Here is a 19,420-nt window from a genome sequence, read left to right on the forward strand (position 1 = left end):
CTGCCTTGGTACACATTCCCGACCTCCAAGGTATACATGTACCAAATTTGGTAGCTGTAGGTCGAACGGTCTGGTCTGTAGAGCGCCAACACACACACATATTGAGCTTTATATAAGTAGTATAGATTTTAATTAAGAAGCTAAGGTTTCCGCAAGAAGAAAAAAATTGAAATTTTACTGATTGATAGAGCTTTATATTGCTTAAACCACATACTAATGAGTGGTTCATGAATATATGGGTTCTATAAAAACGATTATATGGTTCCGGAGAATTCATTTGCCAGCAGTAAACATGGTGCTAAGCAAGAAAGAACACACGTTCATCCAGAAACTTTTATGAGACTGCGAGCAATACTTCAACAGCCCTCCTTTATTATTTGCAGATATAAAACTTAAAGGTGGGTTTACACTCTAGCTTAAACTTACAATTATAAGATTCCAGTAAGTTGCGCATGTGCAAAAGGAAGACTGCGCTTGCATTAAGAGAGTGGACAATAGCAAATTCTTGTCGCGTCGAGACAAGTACTTGCTACTGTATAGTTTCTGCGCTTTCATGGTTTTACTGGATGGATTGAAACTGGCTGAATGTAAATCCTATTTAAGAAATGGACCCAGATCAATCGCCAATGCAATCAAAGGCATTATGCGAAGTTTTAAAAAACCGGGTCTGGAAGAAAGCAGCGTGCAATATAATCAATCGTCAGTTATGGAGAAATCTGCAATTGCAACAGCTGTAATATCTGCAAATTCTGTAAGTGAACCTCAACAGCATCACTGGATATTCTGTGGGTAATTGTGCACATGCAAATTAAGCAAACTTATACCACACGAGGTACCACCAATTTTCATGCTGCATAATAGCCGCTGCATTCTCCATACGTCATGGCATGGTGTGGACTCACGGAGAATTTCGTTGTTGGCCCGTACTTTTTTGACAAAGTGACAATGAATGGTTGAATGGGCTCATTCACTCACCAGCCTGGAGAATCATGTTGTTCCGGCATTAAGGTAAAAAAGCTGTTTGACCACTTTTGTTAAAACAAAACGCGGCAATTGCTAATACGGCAAGACGTGCAATATGCATGAATAAAGCTCATTTCTCTATTGAACATCCCCTTTCCTTCGCTGTCTAAACGTTCTTCCCCGCTTCCCTGGCCAACAAGGTCACCAGGTCTGAGCCCTTATAACTTCTGGCTATGGGGTTTCTCAAAGATCGCTTTTATCAGTTCGATTCTATATTTAGTTTAGCATGAGACTCGGGTCGCATTATAATCTGACAATAAGAGATGTCAGATCATAACAACCCTACACTATTGGAAGACAAGAACTAAATGGGAGATTGCTCAATAACTTTTGACTTGTTCATCTCAATGCTATATTGACAAAATTTGTTCTTTATGCGTTGTGTTCTTTGGTATTCTCACTGCTCGAGCTTAAAATTAATATAATAATCCTCCTTCCCAATAGAATAAATTATTCTACTGGGTGATGATTTTTCCCCCCTTTTCTTACAAACTAATTCATACCCAAAGGGATAGTGAAAATCAGATGCAAGAATTCGGGTATAATTCTTGAAATTTCGGAAAATCAATTTGAAAAAAGAAAGAGAACCATTAATTCCAAAGTTTTTATCGATTGCATTGCAAGAATAAAATCGTCACTTCTCACTTTATGCAATCTGCCGACGTTCTAAACAATACGATAATAATTTCATGATTTTGCGGCCAGGCGAATTAAAATTTTAAACCAACCGACTGTTGGCGCAAATATGTTAAATGGATATATTAAAATGGCATCATATATCCATTCTCAAATTATTATGTTTACAGACATAATTCTAGACCCTCGCTGAAACGATCTATTAAAAACTCAATGTTTCATCTTTAAAAAACTTCCTTCTTTCTTTTCGTATAATTAACTGATTCATGGGGGGGGGGGGGGATACCAGGCCTCATTCTAAATGAACACTGATTTTTAAAAAAATTACTAAAATTAAATGATTTGATGTTATGTCAGATGGCAGTTTGATCAAATATAGTTAATCGTTCAATGATAGGAAGTCCTAACTTTTTTCGTGAATACATATTCAGCATAATTTTTTTTCTTTACTTTCTTGTATACGTAGTATAGAGAAAGTAATGTAATTGACATAAAATACAAATTTGAAATTTTGATGGATTGGAATTGAAATTTTTGAGTTTTAGACCTTTAGTTCAAAAAACACTTTTTTTTAAATATATATATATGTATGTATGTATTTGCGACAATGATAACTCAAAAAGATTTGAGACAGAAGAATGAAATTTGGTATAGTTTTTACACCTAATTTGTAGATTTCTGTCAAATCTTGAGCACAATACATTCAGAGGAAGTCTGCCTGTCTGGGTATCCGAATATATGTTAACACAATACAAAATGAAGAGAGCTAGACGAATATTCGGTACAGATTTCACATCTGTAGTGTAGAAACCTCTCGAATTTTGAGCCAAATCCAACATGGGAGCGACTGTCTGTCGGTCAATACTTTCAGAAACATGTAAACACGATAACTCAAAAACGCAACGACTTAAATAGATCAAATTTGGTATGGGATTTTTTGACTATAATTGTTTTGTGTCAAAGTTTTGTTTTAATCGGCTGGGGAAAACGGATCTAAAACACAAATTCGATTTTCATAAATTATTAACCGCATGCCAGGGATTAATTCCCAAAATACTGGCCAAGGATGAAACAATTCATACAGTAAAAATACTAAATACATGCGAAAGAGCCATATTCTGTAGCTATTGTACACCAACACATACGTCTGCAATAGAGATGACGAATATATTACGAACGTTACGTTATTATGTAACCAATATCAAAAAGTCACAAATATCAGTTATCAATACTTTTCAAAGAGGGGTGTGATTGAAATCCTTGATACGATCTTACTGGTGATATTTCGATTACAGATCTTGGATCACGATAGAAAGTAACAATCGATACGATCTGTTCAATGGAAGCTCTTGAACAAAACAGAAAAGGAGAAATCTGTGAATGGGTTGAAAAGTGAACGGACCAGTTATTCTTGGAATTATCGTATCTTTGAATTGCATATCATTGTACTTCATGGGAGTGTTCGTGTCTTTCCGATATTCGCATTTGTCGATGCACTATTCCATAAAGATCATTTTTAATTGCTTGTGACATGACTTTAATTATATATGTTCTGTTTACTGCTGGCGCCATCTATTGGTAGAATATAGAACTAAAGTAAACATTTTAAAGAAATGACATATATTTAATTCAAATTTTTCAGAAAATGGTTTACTCCAATAAAGAAATTAAATAGTTTTGAAAAAAAAAATCAAATTTAAGAAGTAAGCTGAAATAGATAAATTAATTCAATCACACGTTACTTGAATTAGCAAATTAATTATAATTAATTAATTTGCTAATTTTATATTTAATACTAAGTAATAATTTTTAATTAATAATATGACTGAAATAACAGATATTTGGAACAAATATTTAAAAACAATAATAGCAAAAATTTTTGTTGTTCAAAAAATCGTGGATTATGCATCTCTAGTCTGCAACACGTTCTCTGGGATACCACCTTTCTTAGAGATTATGCAAGATAATTTTGGAGAAAACCCTCCTGCTGTTTTTTTTTTTTTTTTTTTTTTTTGTATTATGTGATCAATTAAAGGTATGATGTCCAATGACAACCTTCAAAAATCCGGTTAAGTGCACTAATTTTCTCCTACAAATGATACGCTGCTGCTGTTTTAGAATAAGAAGTTTGAATCAATTTTTCCCCAGTCAAAGTTGGATTTTTTTTATCCCCTCTTTGCATTTGAAATTGATTTTCTATGCTCATTCTATTCACAGCCCTTTTAAATGAATTTGAAAACTCTTTGTGTCCCTTTTAGATATTTACAAATATTTAGATATTGTCCACTTCAAGATCCTGAGATTAGCATTTATAGTCGATTGTACTTCGCTAAGGAGTAGTATGCAGAAAAATGAGTGTTTAATATGCCATTTAATTCCGCAAATAATCTAAATTTACCTATTAATAAACGCATACAATGCAACCTTTCTCTCACTCATTTTTCGATGAAGTAAACGTCTTCTAACGCATGCTCAAATACGGAGAGGGAAGGGTTTCCAAATCCAGGAATGAACATTTTTCACCTGTTTCTTTTTGCCGTATGGGCGAGAGGAATTTGCATGATCCATTATTTGTTTGCTTGATTTTTTCTGCCTCAAATTGTTACTAAGAAATGGCATTAATAACAAGATTGTGTTGCTAATGTTATTTCATTCATTTATTTTACCTCCCTGTCTTATTTAATTGGGTTATATTTTTGTTAATGACATTTCAAGCTATTTACCGCCAATTTATTCTTTTGAACCCAATATGAAAAAGGAATGCCGAAAGCCAAGTTAGGTGGTCGGTGCTTTTTTTTTTTTTTTTTTTTTTTTTAAGAATTTACTTAAGCTATGCACCTAATACAAAATAGTACTAACAATCAGGGGGGGGGGGAATACAAACTCAAAATATCAAATTGAATTGAGGATTAAATGTCAAATGCTGATCAATGCATTGACACTTATATGATTACAAAATCTTTCCCGATTCAAATCACAGGATCATTAAAATAGAAAATTTATTACAGCTTACTCAGGAAGGACTACGAAGCACATAAAATTTTAATGTAAAAGGCAATACCGTTTACATTTTGCACTTCTAATTTACATTCCTTCGCTCTTGAATTAGTTCTTACTTTCCCTACATGCATGCTATCTAAGATTTTAGTTATATAACTATACTTTGTTTATATAAACAAACTGCTAGTATTAAGTGTTTCAAAGAGATGTTTTCTTGTATTCATAGACCGTATATATTCTTAGTACAAACGATTTTGATAGTTCAAATCGTTTTTTATCTTTTATTGTTCCCCACATACGAACCTTGAGAAACACTGATTCGGACGCTTAAAATGTCGTTTACATTAATGAAAACAGAACAAAATTCAAAATTAACATGTTACCACACACTTTCAGTTCCTGAACTAATTTTAACAGAAAATGGAATGTGCGATAGTAAGTTAAATTTTAAATGCACTACTAAATCAAAATGTCCCAACAAATGTCTTAAGTATTTTAGAAACAGTCCTAGTGCAGCTAAAATACAATAATTGCATTTTCACAATACTCTGATCATATGATAGGAACTTTATATCCAGTTCGTTATATTCAATGTTAATAAAAATTTTAAATTAGTTAGCGTAATGTTAAGATTATTACTGATTGAAAGAAATAATTTCCATTTTATCACTTCAATAGTCCAATTTGCTTCAAATACAATAAATCAGTGAATTGTTTTTATTGGACAAAAATTAAAAAATTTTAATCAGAAAAATCTTAAAAATATAAAAGGCGCATACATGTAAACGCCTTTTCCTTCTCTTGAATATCACTTTAATATACTGTACTATATCAAACTGAGATTTATATTCAAAAAAAATTTAAAAACCAAGAAATGCAATTTCAAGCAGAATATAATTAACTTTTCCTGCATTGCTCTGTTTACCAGGCAGATGGCTGAAACTATTTTCATACCAGAATGTAAAGATATGTGGAAAAAATATCTGTTGTTCAGTATTTCCTAAAATATGCATTTACTGTTTAAATATTCCAATTCCTTTGTGAGTTACTGACCTATGGATTGGGAGGGGAAAATCCCAATTCTTATAATCAAGAAACTCTTTTCGTTTTTCATTTCAAAACGAAATTCCAAACGAATCTTAATTTTCCAGAAGTTAACACAGAAAATTCAAAAACAAATTTTCTGCTGACAACTCCTGGGTCAAAAGTTTTCACATCAGTCTTTACAAGCAAATCTTGATATAATAATCATAAGAAGATTTTAGACATACTCAACAATTTCATTCAAGCCTGCATTTATATATTATACAAGGTGTCCCAAAAAGATTGAAATGCAGTTTAATTCTTTGCCTATTAGAGATAAGTGGGCAATGTAAATTGCAAAGCAGTTCAGAACAAGGTACGAAATAAGATCATGATCATATAAAAAATTTCCCGTTTCCCGTTAATTTTCCCAAAGTTAAATTTTTATTAATTTAGACAAATTTAGTCCATTGGAAAGTTTTTATTTTTTATGCAATAAAATCATTTTCAAAAAATACTGCACATTCGTATCATTAATATTGAGTTATACTTAACTGTAATTTGAACGCGCTGCATAGGGACCATATACCAAAATAGAAATAAAATTTGTTTCATATAAAAATGTAAAATATTTACATTAAAACCTTTTTTGTCTGTTTAGGGATATTCACGGCAGAGCAACATATTCTTACGGGTTTTTTGTTTTTGTTTGCTTGTTTTTATGTTCAGATTGCCATTTTTATTTGTAAAAAATTAAAATACAAAATATATTGCAAGTAATTCATTGTCAAATTTATCAATTTTTCAAAATGGCAATCTAATTAATTCACAGACGGTTTATTTTCTTTCATTTAATTTAACCATTTCAAATATTTAATGAAAATATTTTTTAAAAACAGCATAGTGAAATGCAGACGATTTTCTTTTATCAAAAGATCTAATATGTCTTTTATAAAATGTTTTATCTAATTGTGTGCATGATTTTTTTTTTTTTAATTATATACGGTAACTACGAGGCTGCATAAAATGAATTTGAAAGCCTCGTGCATTCGGCTTCTTGCATAGGCATACCACTGTTTATCTGTATCTATTAAAACTTTATTTAAGGGTATTTGACACACGCTATCGCATGATTGATCGAAAAATTTCTAGTATCAATTTGTATATGGCTCCTATTTTCTGCTAAGAGCATTTTACGTGATGTGATAATAAATGGCATCGCTCATTTTTTTTTAATGTATCATAATTAATTTGGTTTTAAAGATGCAGTTATTTGGGAGTTTATTTCTTTTTCCCTTTAATAATCTTTTTGCATGGAAAAGATAAACTTTCTAATTGATCAAATTTGTCTTAAAAGGGTGGCATAAACATCTTTTCGAAAATTAAACACAAAATTTTTTTTATTAATGTCGTAGTCTTATTCTGTACCTTATTTTGCAACTTACATTGTCCACTTATCTCGAATGGGTAAAGAATTAAATTTTCAATCTTTTTGGGACACCCTGTATATACGAACACACACAGAAATGTTCAGAGTATTAGCAGTATTTGTTCTTACTAGAATGAAAAATCGCCATACTACAGATATAGACATACAGTTGATGGCAACAAATTAAAAATTTTAAATACTACTTTTTTTATACAAACCCAATACAGTTAAAATACAATAATTATATTGAATATCATTATTCAATATAATTATTTCCAAAATGATTGAATTTTATGTTTAATTCGATCCCAATTTAATAGTGCAATGTATTAAAAATATAAATATGATCATTAATGATTCAAAGAAATAATTTGCATTTCATCACTTCCAAGAACTTAATTTGCCCCAATCAATAATTCAATAATTAAAATTAGAAAAGTCTCAAAAGACAGGAATGGCAAATTCAAAATATGTATAAGCTTCTTAACTGAGAACAATACAAGAAATGCATTTTCAAACAGAATAGATATAGAATTTATTTTCCTGTATGGCTCTGTTTCACAACCACAAGACTGGAGCCCTTTTCATACAGGAATGTAAAGATATATATCAAATGATAAAGCATAGAATTTTTATTCACAATCATAAAATTATTTCAAATCATTTGTGAGTTTCAGATTAAGAGATTTGAGAAAAATCCACATTTTATTAATCAGAAACTCTTTCCACCTGTCATTTCAAAACGAAATTTCAGATGAATCTTAATGTTCCAGAAGTTAACACAGAAAACTCAAGAACAAATTTTCTGCTGACAACTGCTGGGTCAAAAATGTTCACACTTCAATCTTTAAAATCAAATCTCAATACGATATTTGCAAGCAGATTTTAGACATACTAAAATACTACTACTTTATAATTTCATTTAAATATGATTTGATATCTTCATAGATAAAATTACCATAATCTAGGCACATAGGCAACAATCTAGGCATTTTAAAAATACATATAAACAATACATCACTAAAAAAAAATACAAATATTGCATAGAATCATTTTCTTCTAAGATTGATATTTTATATTATATTATATTATATATATATACACACACACATATATATATATAAAATCAAGAATATTCTTCATAAAAAATTCCATTGAAAATTATATTAATGCCAATAGCTAGTATTTAAAATAAAATACGATTCTCATGCTTTTTTGCAACTTTTTCTTTATATGCTTGCACTTGCATCTTCAAAAAGCCTGCTTTGCATTTCTGCATACAAATGGCAATATTTGCTTCTATTGTATTGAAAAACTTTCACCTTCACCTCTACTATTTACTTGTCCATACAAAGGATAAAAATTTTTTGGATCATAATTTAAATATATGATATTTCTTTGTGCTGTCATTTCATTTCAAGAAAAAATTCATTCTGGAATTTTGAAGGATTTTCTTTTAATGATATATCTTTTGACAAGTATATTAACTTACAAATACCTAGTATCTTATTTACAGAACAATTTATATTTCATTTCTACAGCTAAATTGAATGCAGCTTTATGTTATTATTTAGTCTATGAAGTCAATATATATTCCCAAGTTCCTACACAGTTCCAAATGGTGTATTCCACACTTTAGTCTGTTTCAAAATCACTCATCATTTTGAATTTTATTGAAAAAATAAAAATTTAATTTTACTTCATAGTTACCTCATTTTTAAAATAATTTAAAGCATTTAATTTTTTTTTTGAAATAATTAAGGTTTTTTAAAAATTCCCAAATAATCGACTCAAATCTACAAACTACTGAATGTCAATAAACAATGCAATAAAAGTCAGAAGGATGAACTGTTCAAAGCAGTTTTATTTTAATACAGACAAAAAAAGAATTAACGATAGGATTTCTGGTAACGAGCACGAGCACCAGGTCCACCAAACTTTTTGGGTTCGCATCGCCTTGGATCAGCAACCAACAAGGACCTATCATATTGAATTAAAATGTCTTTGATTTCCTTTTTGGAAGCTTCATCTACATCTGAAATGGAATGAAAATATGAATAAGAAATTTCACATAACATGCACCCTTTTAACATAATGAATGGCACAGTATTCAGATATTGAAGGAAAAAAAATGGAAACTACAAATATAATTGCAACATAAATATATTGGCAAAGCATGCTTTGATATTCATAATTTTGTTTTTCAACTATAATATTATACTCTGTTTCACCCTAACTTGGCAGTATTGTAAAAGGCAGAAAATGTGACGCTCCGAGTTGGGAAAGAGTTCCCCATCAATTTTGACTTTAAAATAGTTAAAATGCTCAGAAATATATCAAATAATATCATAAATTACAGAAATCCTTTTTTTATCAGTATGTATTTAAAATTATTCTCAAGTTAGAAGTGTTTATCTGTTAAGTATTTTGTAAATAAAGCGAACGAATAAAACGAAACGATTGACATAATGAATTCCACTTTGGCTAGAACCGGTCTTCAAGGTCAAATATTTGGCACGCTTTTCTTTTACATCTCCGCCAACTCAGCTTCATTTAGTTCCCAACCATTATCATCTTTCGTACTTTTTTATTCTCGCTTTTTTACCAGCTGATATTTTTGATACTATTAATCGCATTAGTAGTTATTAGTTTTGATTGTTGAATATTTATTCGAATCGTCATTTCTATTCACTTCTAAAATGTCTGAAAAAGAAAAAGTGTTATCACCGAATACGTTGTGCTCACCGATTTCGCTCAAGACGAGTGAAATCAACAAAAAGTGCAACATAAAAATAGAAATAAAGGCATCCAGTCCTTTAAGTACCCCTGGAAAGAAGCAGCCAGGCTCAGTAGGTAAACATTCAGGTCATTTTATGAAAAAGTAAATATGATGATGTAAAAATGATGATTTTACATTATCCTGTATCTGACGAAAAATCCATGCATTTATTCGTAGAAATGAGATCCCAACATTAGATAAAGTTTTAAAAGATGTGAACAATGATACAGATATCTTTTCTAAAAACATTAACCAAACTACGCTTTACAGAATATTCAAAGATTTAGGGTTTTCTTTTGAGAAACAATGAAACGAAAGGAAATAACTTTAATGATTTATTAAAATAATGTATTAATAATATTGAACAAAATAATGAAAATAAGGAAAAAATTAATTCTGATTTAAAATGATAATATAATAAAGTTAATAAATATTTACTATTTGGCGAAAAATTTGCGAGATAAAGTTCCGCCAGCGATCTGCATTTCTAGTAACTTTATAGTTTAAAGTAACCCAGTTCCCCTCACAGCGACTGTGATTCGGCATACCTAGAATATACACTACTGCCAAGTTAGGGTGAAACAGAGTATAGAACAATTTATGTTGATCTCTCTATCAACCATCTGAATCAATCATCTCTTTCAGGATCAATCTGAATATCTCTAGAAAACAGCAAATGGCTCTCGTTTTTTGAGTGGGCACAACAAATCCCACACCTTACAACACAGACAGAGGATTTGTGATGAATGTCCTTGGTGCAAAGCAGATCAAGCCACCCCAATCATGTTTTTAAATGTTTTAATGTTACGATTTTTGAGATTTTAAGGGACCTACTATTGTTTTTAGACTTTTTAGAGATCTTTGGTTTCATGGAGGTGGTATACTGCAACTATATCGCCTGGGATCAGAAACAACAACAACAATTATATTAATAGCAGCTAAAAATAAAAATGATCAAAAATAGTATTATGCTTATTTTTTTTTAAAAAAAAAGGGAATTTTACAATTTGAACTTACATTTCTGATAATAAGCAATCAAAGCTTTAGAAATAGCTTGACGAATAGCTGAAAAGAAAAGAGAAACATTAAAAATTTAAAGAAACAATGGAATATTCATGTGATAACACAATGATGAAACAAAGATAACAAAATTTAAAAGTATATAAAGAAGTTTATATCTTGAAATCAATTGCAATACATCACAAAATTGCCATATGTTATACAGAAGCAACTGAATATCATGGAATATAAAAAGCAAAACTGAATATGACAAGGTAGACAAAAAGTAAAAACTTACATAATTCATTAAAAGAGAGAGAGACTTTTAGTATTTCAAGAAAAACTATGACCACCATATAAATTTTAATGAATAGATAATGGAGAAATTTGTTTCATAGAATGAAAGCACTAGAATTTGCTGTTTTTATTGTATAGTACTGACTTCACCAAAAAATGTAAAAAAAAATCATTTCAGGTTATAGCACAGGTACTAAATTACTTTCCCTGTATTGATCTGTTCACTATCCACAAGGATAGCAACCTTTTCATAACAGGAATTGTCATTATAACTACTATTACTATTCTAAAATGTTGGGTCACCAATAGTGATGAAAGCAAATGTTGGGAGATTAAATGTGCGAAATTTTAGCCAGGAAAGTTATACAAGTGTACACTAAAGAATACATAGTTAAAAATATATCTAGAAGTATTTAAATTTAATTTCTACTAGTTTTAAATAAAAGTAGCAAATTTAATATGTCTTTGTACAATCTATTTTTACCCGAGAAATACATTTTAGTACATTGTACAATATCAAATATAGAAAAAATGCAAGAAATCTATTTTCAAACAGAATAGTTATAGAATTTCATTTCCTGTATGGTTCTGTTCTGCAGTCACAAGACTGGAGCCCTTATCATAAAGGAATATAAAAATGTGCATCAAATGATAAATATTTCCATAAGCATACAATTTTTATTACAATTCATTTGTGAGTTTCTGACAAAGAGATTTGAGGGGGAAAAAAATCTACATTCCATTAATCAAAAACTCTTTCCATCTGTCATTTCAAAACGAATTTCAGATGAATCTTCATTTACCAGAAGTTAACACAGAAAACTGAAAAACTGTTTTCTGCTGACAACTTATGGATCAAGAGATATTACATTACAATCTACAAACAGAAACAAGTATCTAATATACTAATTTCAAATTAATAATAAAAATAAATTTTCAAATAACAGGGTGTATTGACTTCACTGAAATACTCATTTGAAAGTCTTTTGCATAATATAATCAAGTTTTGGTCAATTTCAACAATTTCAGATATTAAGTATTCTTTAAAATCCATGAAATTTATAATTTTAGAATTAATGTGATCAATGGTAATTTAAACATTTATCTGGAAAGAATTCTGAACTCAAGAGAAAAAATGCCATATGTAACTTTTTTTCCACAATCTTTTTTTTTTTTTTTTTTTTTTTTTTTTGTATTCTACAATTGTGAATAATAGTTGAAGCACTTTAACTCAAGTCATGAAATCTTAAAATAACTGTAAAGTAAAATGTTAAAAGAGGGACATAATTCATTTCACCATCTGTAGATAGAATTTTATTTAATATTAAATCCATATTAATAATGGTCTACATGAAAATTACTATTTCAATATCAACACAATATTATCAATATAGAAAGGATTTAAGATTTTATCATAAAATTTATACTCAACATCATTAGTAGCTCATACAGAGCTCTATTTAACTTAATTAACACATAACATCTTCAACTAAAAAAATTAACCTTTTTTTGTTTGTTTTCAGCTTTGTCTGAAAACAATATGCATTAAAAAGCTGTTCAATAAGTTTCAACTAACATATACTACCCATAAACCAGAGTTTAAAGTCCAATAATCATAATTTGGCAATTTTCATTTGATTTTTTTAAAATTTATTTTGGATGCAAAGAATTCATAATTAATTTTTTTTTATTTTAAAAATCGAAACAAAAATGTTTCTATAATGATTTCCTACCAATTTTTCAATTTTACTTCAGAACTCCTTTTATTTTTAATGTTTTTAATAATTAAAAAAAATTTATTGAAATTTCTAACTTTAATTTGGATACTAATGTATTATGCCAGAAATATCTGAAAGACATCAAATTATAAAGAAGAGTTTATTTTCAATTACCATAAATTTGTGATATATGACCACCACCCTTCACTCTAACTCGTATGTCAACACCAGCAAATCGTTCTTTACCTAATAGGAGAATAGGCTCCAAAAGCTGTAATGGAAGAAAAAAAAATTGTGATATATATTTATTTAAAAATGCTTAATATAAAATAATATTTGTATTCCATTTGATAATTTAATACAATATTTAGATTCATTTCAGTTTTTCAGATAAAAGCTTTTTTAGATCTGATCTTTCTTAAATCTTTCCATCTGATTCTGAAATATATTAGACGAATTTCAGAACTGTAAAAACTTATACTTCTACTTCATTTATTATTTGAAATTTAAAACTAAAAAAAATTTAAATCTAACCTTTCATTAAAATTTTAAAAAATAACAAGCCCTCTTAACTATTTGAATAATTTTGTTTAATATATTGTTACATGTAGTCATTTATTTAGAGATTAAAACAACTATAGAACAAATATCCAGAAATACAGAATTTTAAAGTTATATAAGACACTGCCTTATTAATTACAAATAATAAATAATTATTGTCAACATCAATATTTATTAAAAACATATTCAAAAGATATTCAAAAATACAAGTAATAAAATCTTACCTTATATTTTAGAATTTGAGGTTCTAATAAATCAAGAGGTCTTCCATTCACTTTTAATAGACCATTTCCATTTTTACAATAAGCAACAGCTGTAGCTGTTTTCTAATGAAGAAAAGTATATAAATTAAACTATAAATTAAAATCAAGAAAGCCTAATCTGAAAATATGTAATACTAGTACTGTAAAATATATATAGAAAATATGCATGGTATATATTATTAAAGCATATATTCATTGCAAAAATCAGAAAAACAATTTGATTTGGTTATTCATAATTTATTAAAGTTAAATCCACAATATTGCTGATTAGTGAATTTTTCCATTTAATAATCACTACAAATATAAAATGAAATTATTTTCATCGATGTTATAAATATTAATAAATACAAAAATTCATTTCTAGAAGCACTGACACGTAGCACTGAATTACAGGAAAAATATGAATTAACTAAATCTTGATATCATTTGATATTTATTATAAAGTAATTTTAACAATTCACTTAAATTAAAGAGGAGAGGAGCGGTTAGGATTAGATTCATACAACATCATTCAATTTTTAATACTCATAATCAAATAAAATGCATAATCTTTTCTCTCTCCAATGAGTTTAACAAATGACCTAGTTAAAAATGTTTAAACAGACCAAAATATTATAAAATTAGGTGGTTCCCAAGTCATTTTTTTAATGCCATTTGCTTAAAATAACCATACGATTTCTTTTGTAGTTAATTCATTAAACATAATATCTTTGATGACTACAAACTTCCTAGACTGAATCTTCACAGTTTGTATTGACAGGTTGAGGTATATAAATTCAATATCCAAATATGCAGAATTTTAACCAATAGTTTTGTTCAACAGAGTAATTTTTTTAATAATAAATAACGTTGAAATTTGATTTAATATGGAGAATCGCGAAAGAAAATTGTTGTTAGATGACCTGGCAAATTTAAGTTTTACCTAAAATAGTTAATTTATCATTTTGGTCATCTTTTCTCATTAAGAGATATTTGACTTTTAGAAGTAAAATTATGAATTGGTATATTTGCAATGTCTTATTAAAAATCCTTATATCCACTAATACTGAATACTGCATTCAATCATCGCAATTTATTTTAATGAAATTTCAATTGCCAACTACGTAAATTTTAAAAAATCTGATCTTCCATTATTTATACATTTCATTCAGATTAGAATAAATGCAGCCCAAAATAAAGTAAATATAATTCATGCATCGCACAGAACGAATGCAAGCTAGAAGAATAGAATCATTCATAGAATCTATTAATTAGACCTTTTGATATTTTTTGAAAATTTAATCATGCAATTTTAGAATCATTATTTAGGCTTGAGTTTAAAAAATATAACATTTATTATCTAATGAAAAGTAATCCATCACAAAGATTGAAGATATTTATACAAAAATGACCTATGTTATTATATGAAAGTTTGGGAATTGCTTTCAAAAATTAATAATCAAAGAAACATAAAAAATCTACACTGTATCAAAAGAAAATGCTTAAATCAGTATATATGCATGAATGCACATTGAATCAAAATAATAAGGAGAATATTAATAAAATATTTAAGTATATAAATTTATGATGTAAATTTACAGTATACTAAAATCTGTTATATTTCTGATGTTAGACACAATATTATAACTCAGTCATGTTTTCAAATATTCTGAACAAAATACAAGATGAAAAATAGATGTTGGTTTTAAAAAAAGCAATGAATACTCTAGCAGAAAAGTAGAAAAGGCTTTTAAGAAGTAAAATATGAAAACTGTCAAGTATATTATTTAAAAGAAGTTACCAATGCCATTAAAAAAATAGGTTAAAGAATAACAATTTTTCTAATAAAATCATGGGCTGGCAATTATAAAGAAGCAACTAAAAACAAAATATTACAATTAAGTCTATTGTATATAAATATTATCAGCATATTTTTAATAATTACATTTGAAATTATATTATTTCAAAAAAGAAATGAAATGATCAGGATATTAATTATAATGAGTACAAAAATGTGATTGCAATTTAAAAGCAAATGATAGGCCAAACAAAATGAAAAAATCATAGTTGTGAATACGTTTCAGGTCTGCATATAAATATATATACAAAAGAAAAAGGGAGATAATTATTTTTTCATCTCAGAAAAGTTCGATTTTAGCATTCTGTTCCAACAAAGTAGAAACATAGATAGTTAAAATAACTTATTGCATATAAATAAATCACCGATAAATAATAAGAAAAATGTTCGTTTCATTTTCTCTCTTTATCAATGCAAATTTTCTAAAAGTACTTGATATTTGTTATTAATGAAAAATACTTTTTCTTTATGTGTGTGATATTCACTCTTAAAACAACCACTAATGACATCCCATACCAGTCTAATGTTTGAAGTATCTCAGTTATATAATTTATAATTCGAAGATTGTCATCATGAGAATTACACAAAAACCTTTACATGCAAATTGTATTACTAGCATTAATAACGAGGACCAGAACAAGCAACCAAAGTGAAAATAACTAAATATTCTTTATACGAATTTCTCGGTACAAAAAAAATTATTGGCTTAAAATCAAATCTACATATTGTTCTCATTAAAATCTTTGAATTGGATAATAAAATATTTTCTTTAATAGGCTTAATATCAAAAAGTAGGACTTAATTTTTGTAAAAAATAACAAAAAAATAACTTACTTTCCTACCGAAAACTTGTACGGAATTAACTGATTCTTTCGGCGCTTGTTCCATATTTTATTTTATTTAAATGGTGTAGATTAAGAAAACCTAACTACCATATAATATTTGCCAAATTTCTGACAACGTGGAAAAAACTTGTGAAAACCGTGCACACGATTCAAAGAAAATGAATCAGCATTTCACTTCAGTGAAACGGACTTTTTCAGCAAATCATATTTTACAAGATAATTCCTGAGTTTTGTTTTTTTTTTTAATTTTAATTTTTATTTTTAATCCTACAATTGCTGCAGTTGCAAAATTGAAGTATCATTATCAAAAATATTTTCCAATTTAACCATTTGATAATGAAATAGAAACATTCAGCTGTGAATTCAACATTAAAAAAGATTGGGTTCGACAGATTTATGGATTTTTTTTTGACATTTATGAAGCTACAAACCACTACTTCATAATGAAATGTCAACCGACTAAGGACTGTTGATTTGTGCAATTAATTTATTTCGCTTCGCTCCGTTATGAGGCTGCATAGACCTTCAAACTTTTAACTTGTGAATAAATGATGTTATATGAGTAGTCAACCCAGTTTTTAAATGTTCATACCGTAGCAATATGAGGATGTTTTATTACAATCAAATCTGATGAGCAAAAGACCTCCGATTAAGTAGACTTTCAGTAAAATCATGTCTAGAACATTGTACTTTCAATATCGATTGCAAGGTTCTTTCGGAGTAATGGACTCAAGATAAGATTTCATCAAAGATTCGACTGATGCATTGAGTTGGTGACATTAAATCCATTGAGATCAAGCATCTATCTACTGTAGGTATGCAGAAACTTAATTGCTAAATTGGAGAGAAATGTGCAGTTCAGTGTTGGTCTTGTCATGTGGGAAATATTCAAAATTACAAACTTCATTCCAACATAGCCCAAATATAGCTTCAGTTAAAGATAGTAATTAAAACAATCAAATAAAATTCTGCAAATGGGTAGTTCTGCTCTGCCTGAAATTGTGAGGAAACCAGAAAGTTTGCAATTGGTGTCGAGTTTTTTTACTTAATATATTTCTTCTGTTTCTCCTTACAAATCAATGATTTTTTTATATGGTTTATTTCTAGAATACCTATAGGCATGTGCAAAAGCTTGTTTGTAAATTTAAAATTGCAATAAAAAGATTTTGTGGATTTATAAAAAAAAAAAAGTTTATATTTTTTAAACTAGATGACTAATTCTAAAACCATTCCCAAAATATTCTGGTTATTTTGAAACCACACTGATATGAAGATGATAAGAAAAATTTATTTTATTTAGACAAATCTTACCTTTCGCTTTAAATAAATGAGAATATATAAAAAAAAAAAAGAATAGTTACTTTTTAAAAAATTATGATCAATTGTAAGATTTCAATGATTATTTTTATTTGTGCAATTGATAATAGAGCTTGAAATTTTTTTCTAATAATGAGTAACAAAAATTTTGGCAATAAAAGCATATTTATCTAATATGTTGGCATTGTAACTTTTTGAGTTTTAGTTCATTATTTATTCGTTTATTTTTTTTTTAAAATTCCTGAAAGAAAAATTCCACATTAAGTTAGATAAGAACAGTCCAATTATTCAAAATAGCAGACAATGTTTACGAAAAACAATAAAATGCAATTAAAAGAATATATTCATATTTGAACTAAGAAAACCCATAGTGACAATAGTGCTATAGCAATAGCAATTTTTAAAGTGGTATAGCAAAAGCATTTGACACTACAAGAAATGTATATCTTTATTCCCTCATCTTATATTCATTATAAAGTGAAGAAAACTCATTTCTAAATTCTGTCTGAAAGATCTCGGAAATTATAGTATATCTTTTCCAAAAAAGGTTAATAACCTGAAAATGGAAAATAAATGTTTGTAAGGCGCATTGTGTATTTTAATAAATATATTCATTCCATTAAGGTTATTTTTGATAATAATTAGCGACCATAGGCAACCAATTGCTCTCCCATAATATTGCCGCATTTAAAAAAGGCAGCTGCTCTCCCATAAAGCTGATAAGATTCATTTAGTAATGTCAGACAATTTTGATTGACCATATTTCATCTCCCCATTTGAAAGTTCTATTTTGAATTATATTTATACACAGAAATAGCACACAGTTATACACACAAATTGACGGATAAAGTTGAAGAAATCGACCTAACTGTTGGGGTTGGGGGATGCATCAATAATTTTTGTGATATATCTGAAAAATACAAAGTTGAAGTGTACAGGAAACCATTAAGGATGTATTTATATACCTTGTAATACCCCCCCCCCTTCATAGAGAATTTATAGTAAAATAGTTTTTTTCAGTTTTATTTCAAAGACGACCATAAATGATGTATTTAGTAGCAATGAGGTTTCAAATGGAACTGAAAGTGGCGAAATCGAACAGATTCTGGGAATTCTGTCATGGATTTTTTCCATGACAGAATTCTCAGAATCTGTTCGATTCTGGGAATGGATTTTTTCCAATGAAACGGATAATGGATTTTTTCCAATGAAACGGATAATGGATTTTTTTTCCAATGAAAACGTGCAGTGAAATAATGATTTTGAGATTTATTTCCAAATGGAGAGGAGAATAGGCTATCATTAATGACGTATCTATACGTCATGAGTTTTTAAATTGCATAAAAATTGACGAAATCGGCACTGTTATTAAGGTTAGGGGGGCTTTGTCTGAGGAAAGTTTCCAGAAAGAAGAAAGACTCTATTGTGTGTGTGTGTGTGTGTGTGTGTGTGTGTGTGTGTGTGTGTGTGTGTGCTAAGCTCTTCATACTTATCATACAAGGCAAAGGAAAGGATAATGTCAACTAATTAATTAATTAGAAATTAATCATTTTTTTTTCTTTTCCACATTTTGTACTGTACTACCTATATTCTTTAAAATGTGTTTTTGTTTTAATGCGCAGTTGTCAATGCATTTTATGTGCTTTAAAACAGTGCCTTAAGCATAATTAAAAAGCAATCGTCATATGGAGGC

The 19,420-nt window shown here is 28.5% G+C and overlaps 1 protein-coding gene across 1 annotated transcript; it reads right to left on the reverse strand.

The window, feature by feature from the left end:
- Positions 1-8,955: 8,955 nt before the first annotated feature.
- LOC129972340 (40S ribosomal protein S16-like) lies at positions 8,956-16,585 on the reverse strand. The gene is made up of 5 exons (XM_056086444.1): positions 16,400-16,585; positions 13,690-13,791; positions 13,079-13,175; positions 10,908-10,955; positions 8,956-9,146 (listed from the first exon to the last, which is right to left on the reverse strand). Exons 1-5 carry the CDS (start codon positions 16,451-16,453, stop codon positions 9,001-9,003), a joined length of 447 nt encoding a protein of 148 aa, XP_055942419.1. The 5' UTR covers positions 16,454-16,585; the 3' UTR covers positions 8,956-9,000.
- Between the last annotated feature and the right edge of the window lie 2,835 nt (positions 16,586-19,420).

This window comes from Argiope bruennichi, chromosome 6, assembly GCF_947563725.1.
Source record: "Argiope bruennichi chromosome 6, qqArgBrue1.1, whole genome shotgun sequence".
Taxonomy (NCBI): Eukaryota; Metazoa; Arthropoda; class Arachnida; order Araneae; family Araneidae; genus Argiope; species Argiope bruennichi.

Bases quoted from the DNA above. Each gene is read 5' to 3' on its own strand.
- LOC129972340 (XM_056086444.1), bottom strand. From the start codon at position 16,453: ATGGAACAAGCGCCGAAAGAATCAGTTAATTCCGTACAAGTTTTCGGT. The intron at 13,792-16,399 runs GTAAGTTATTTT...TTTCTTCATTAG, and splicing joins TACAAGTTTTCGGTAGGAAA to AAAACAGCTACAGCTGTTGC. The intron at 9,147-10,907 runs GTAAGTTCAAAT...ATTCCATTTCAG, and splicing joins GATTGCTTATTATCAGAAAT to ATGTAGATGAAGCTTCCAAA.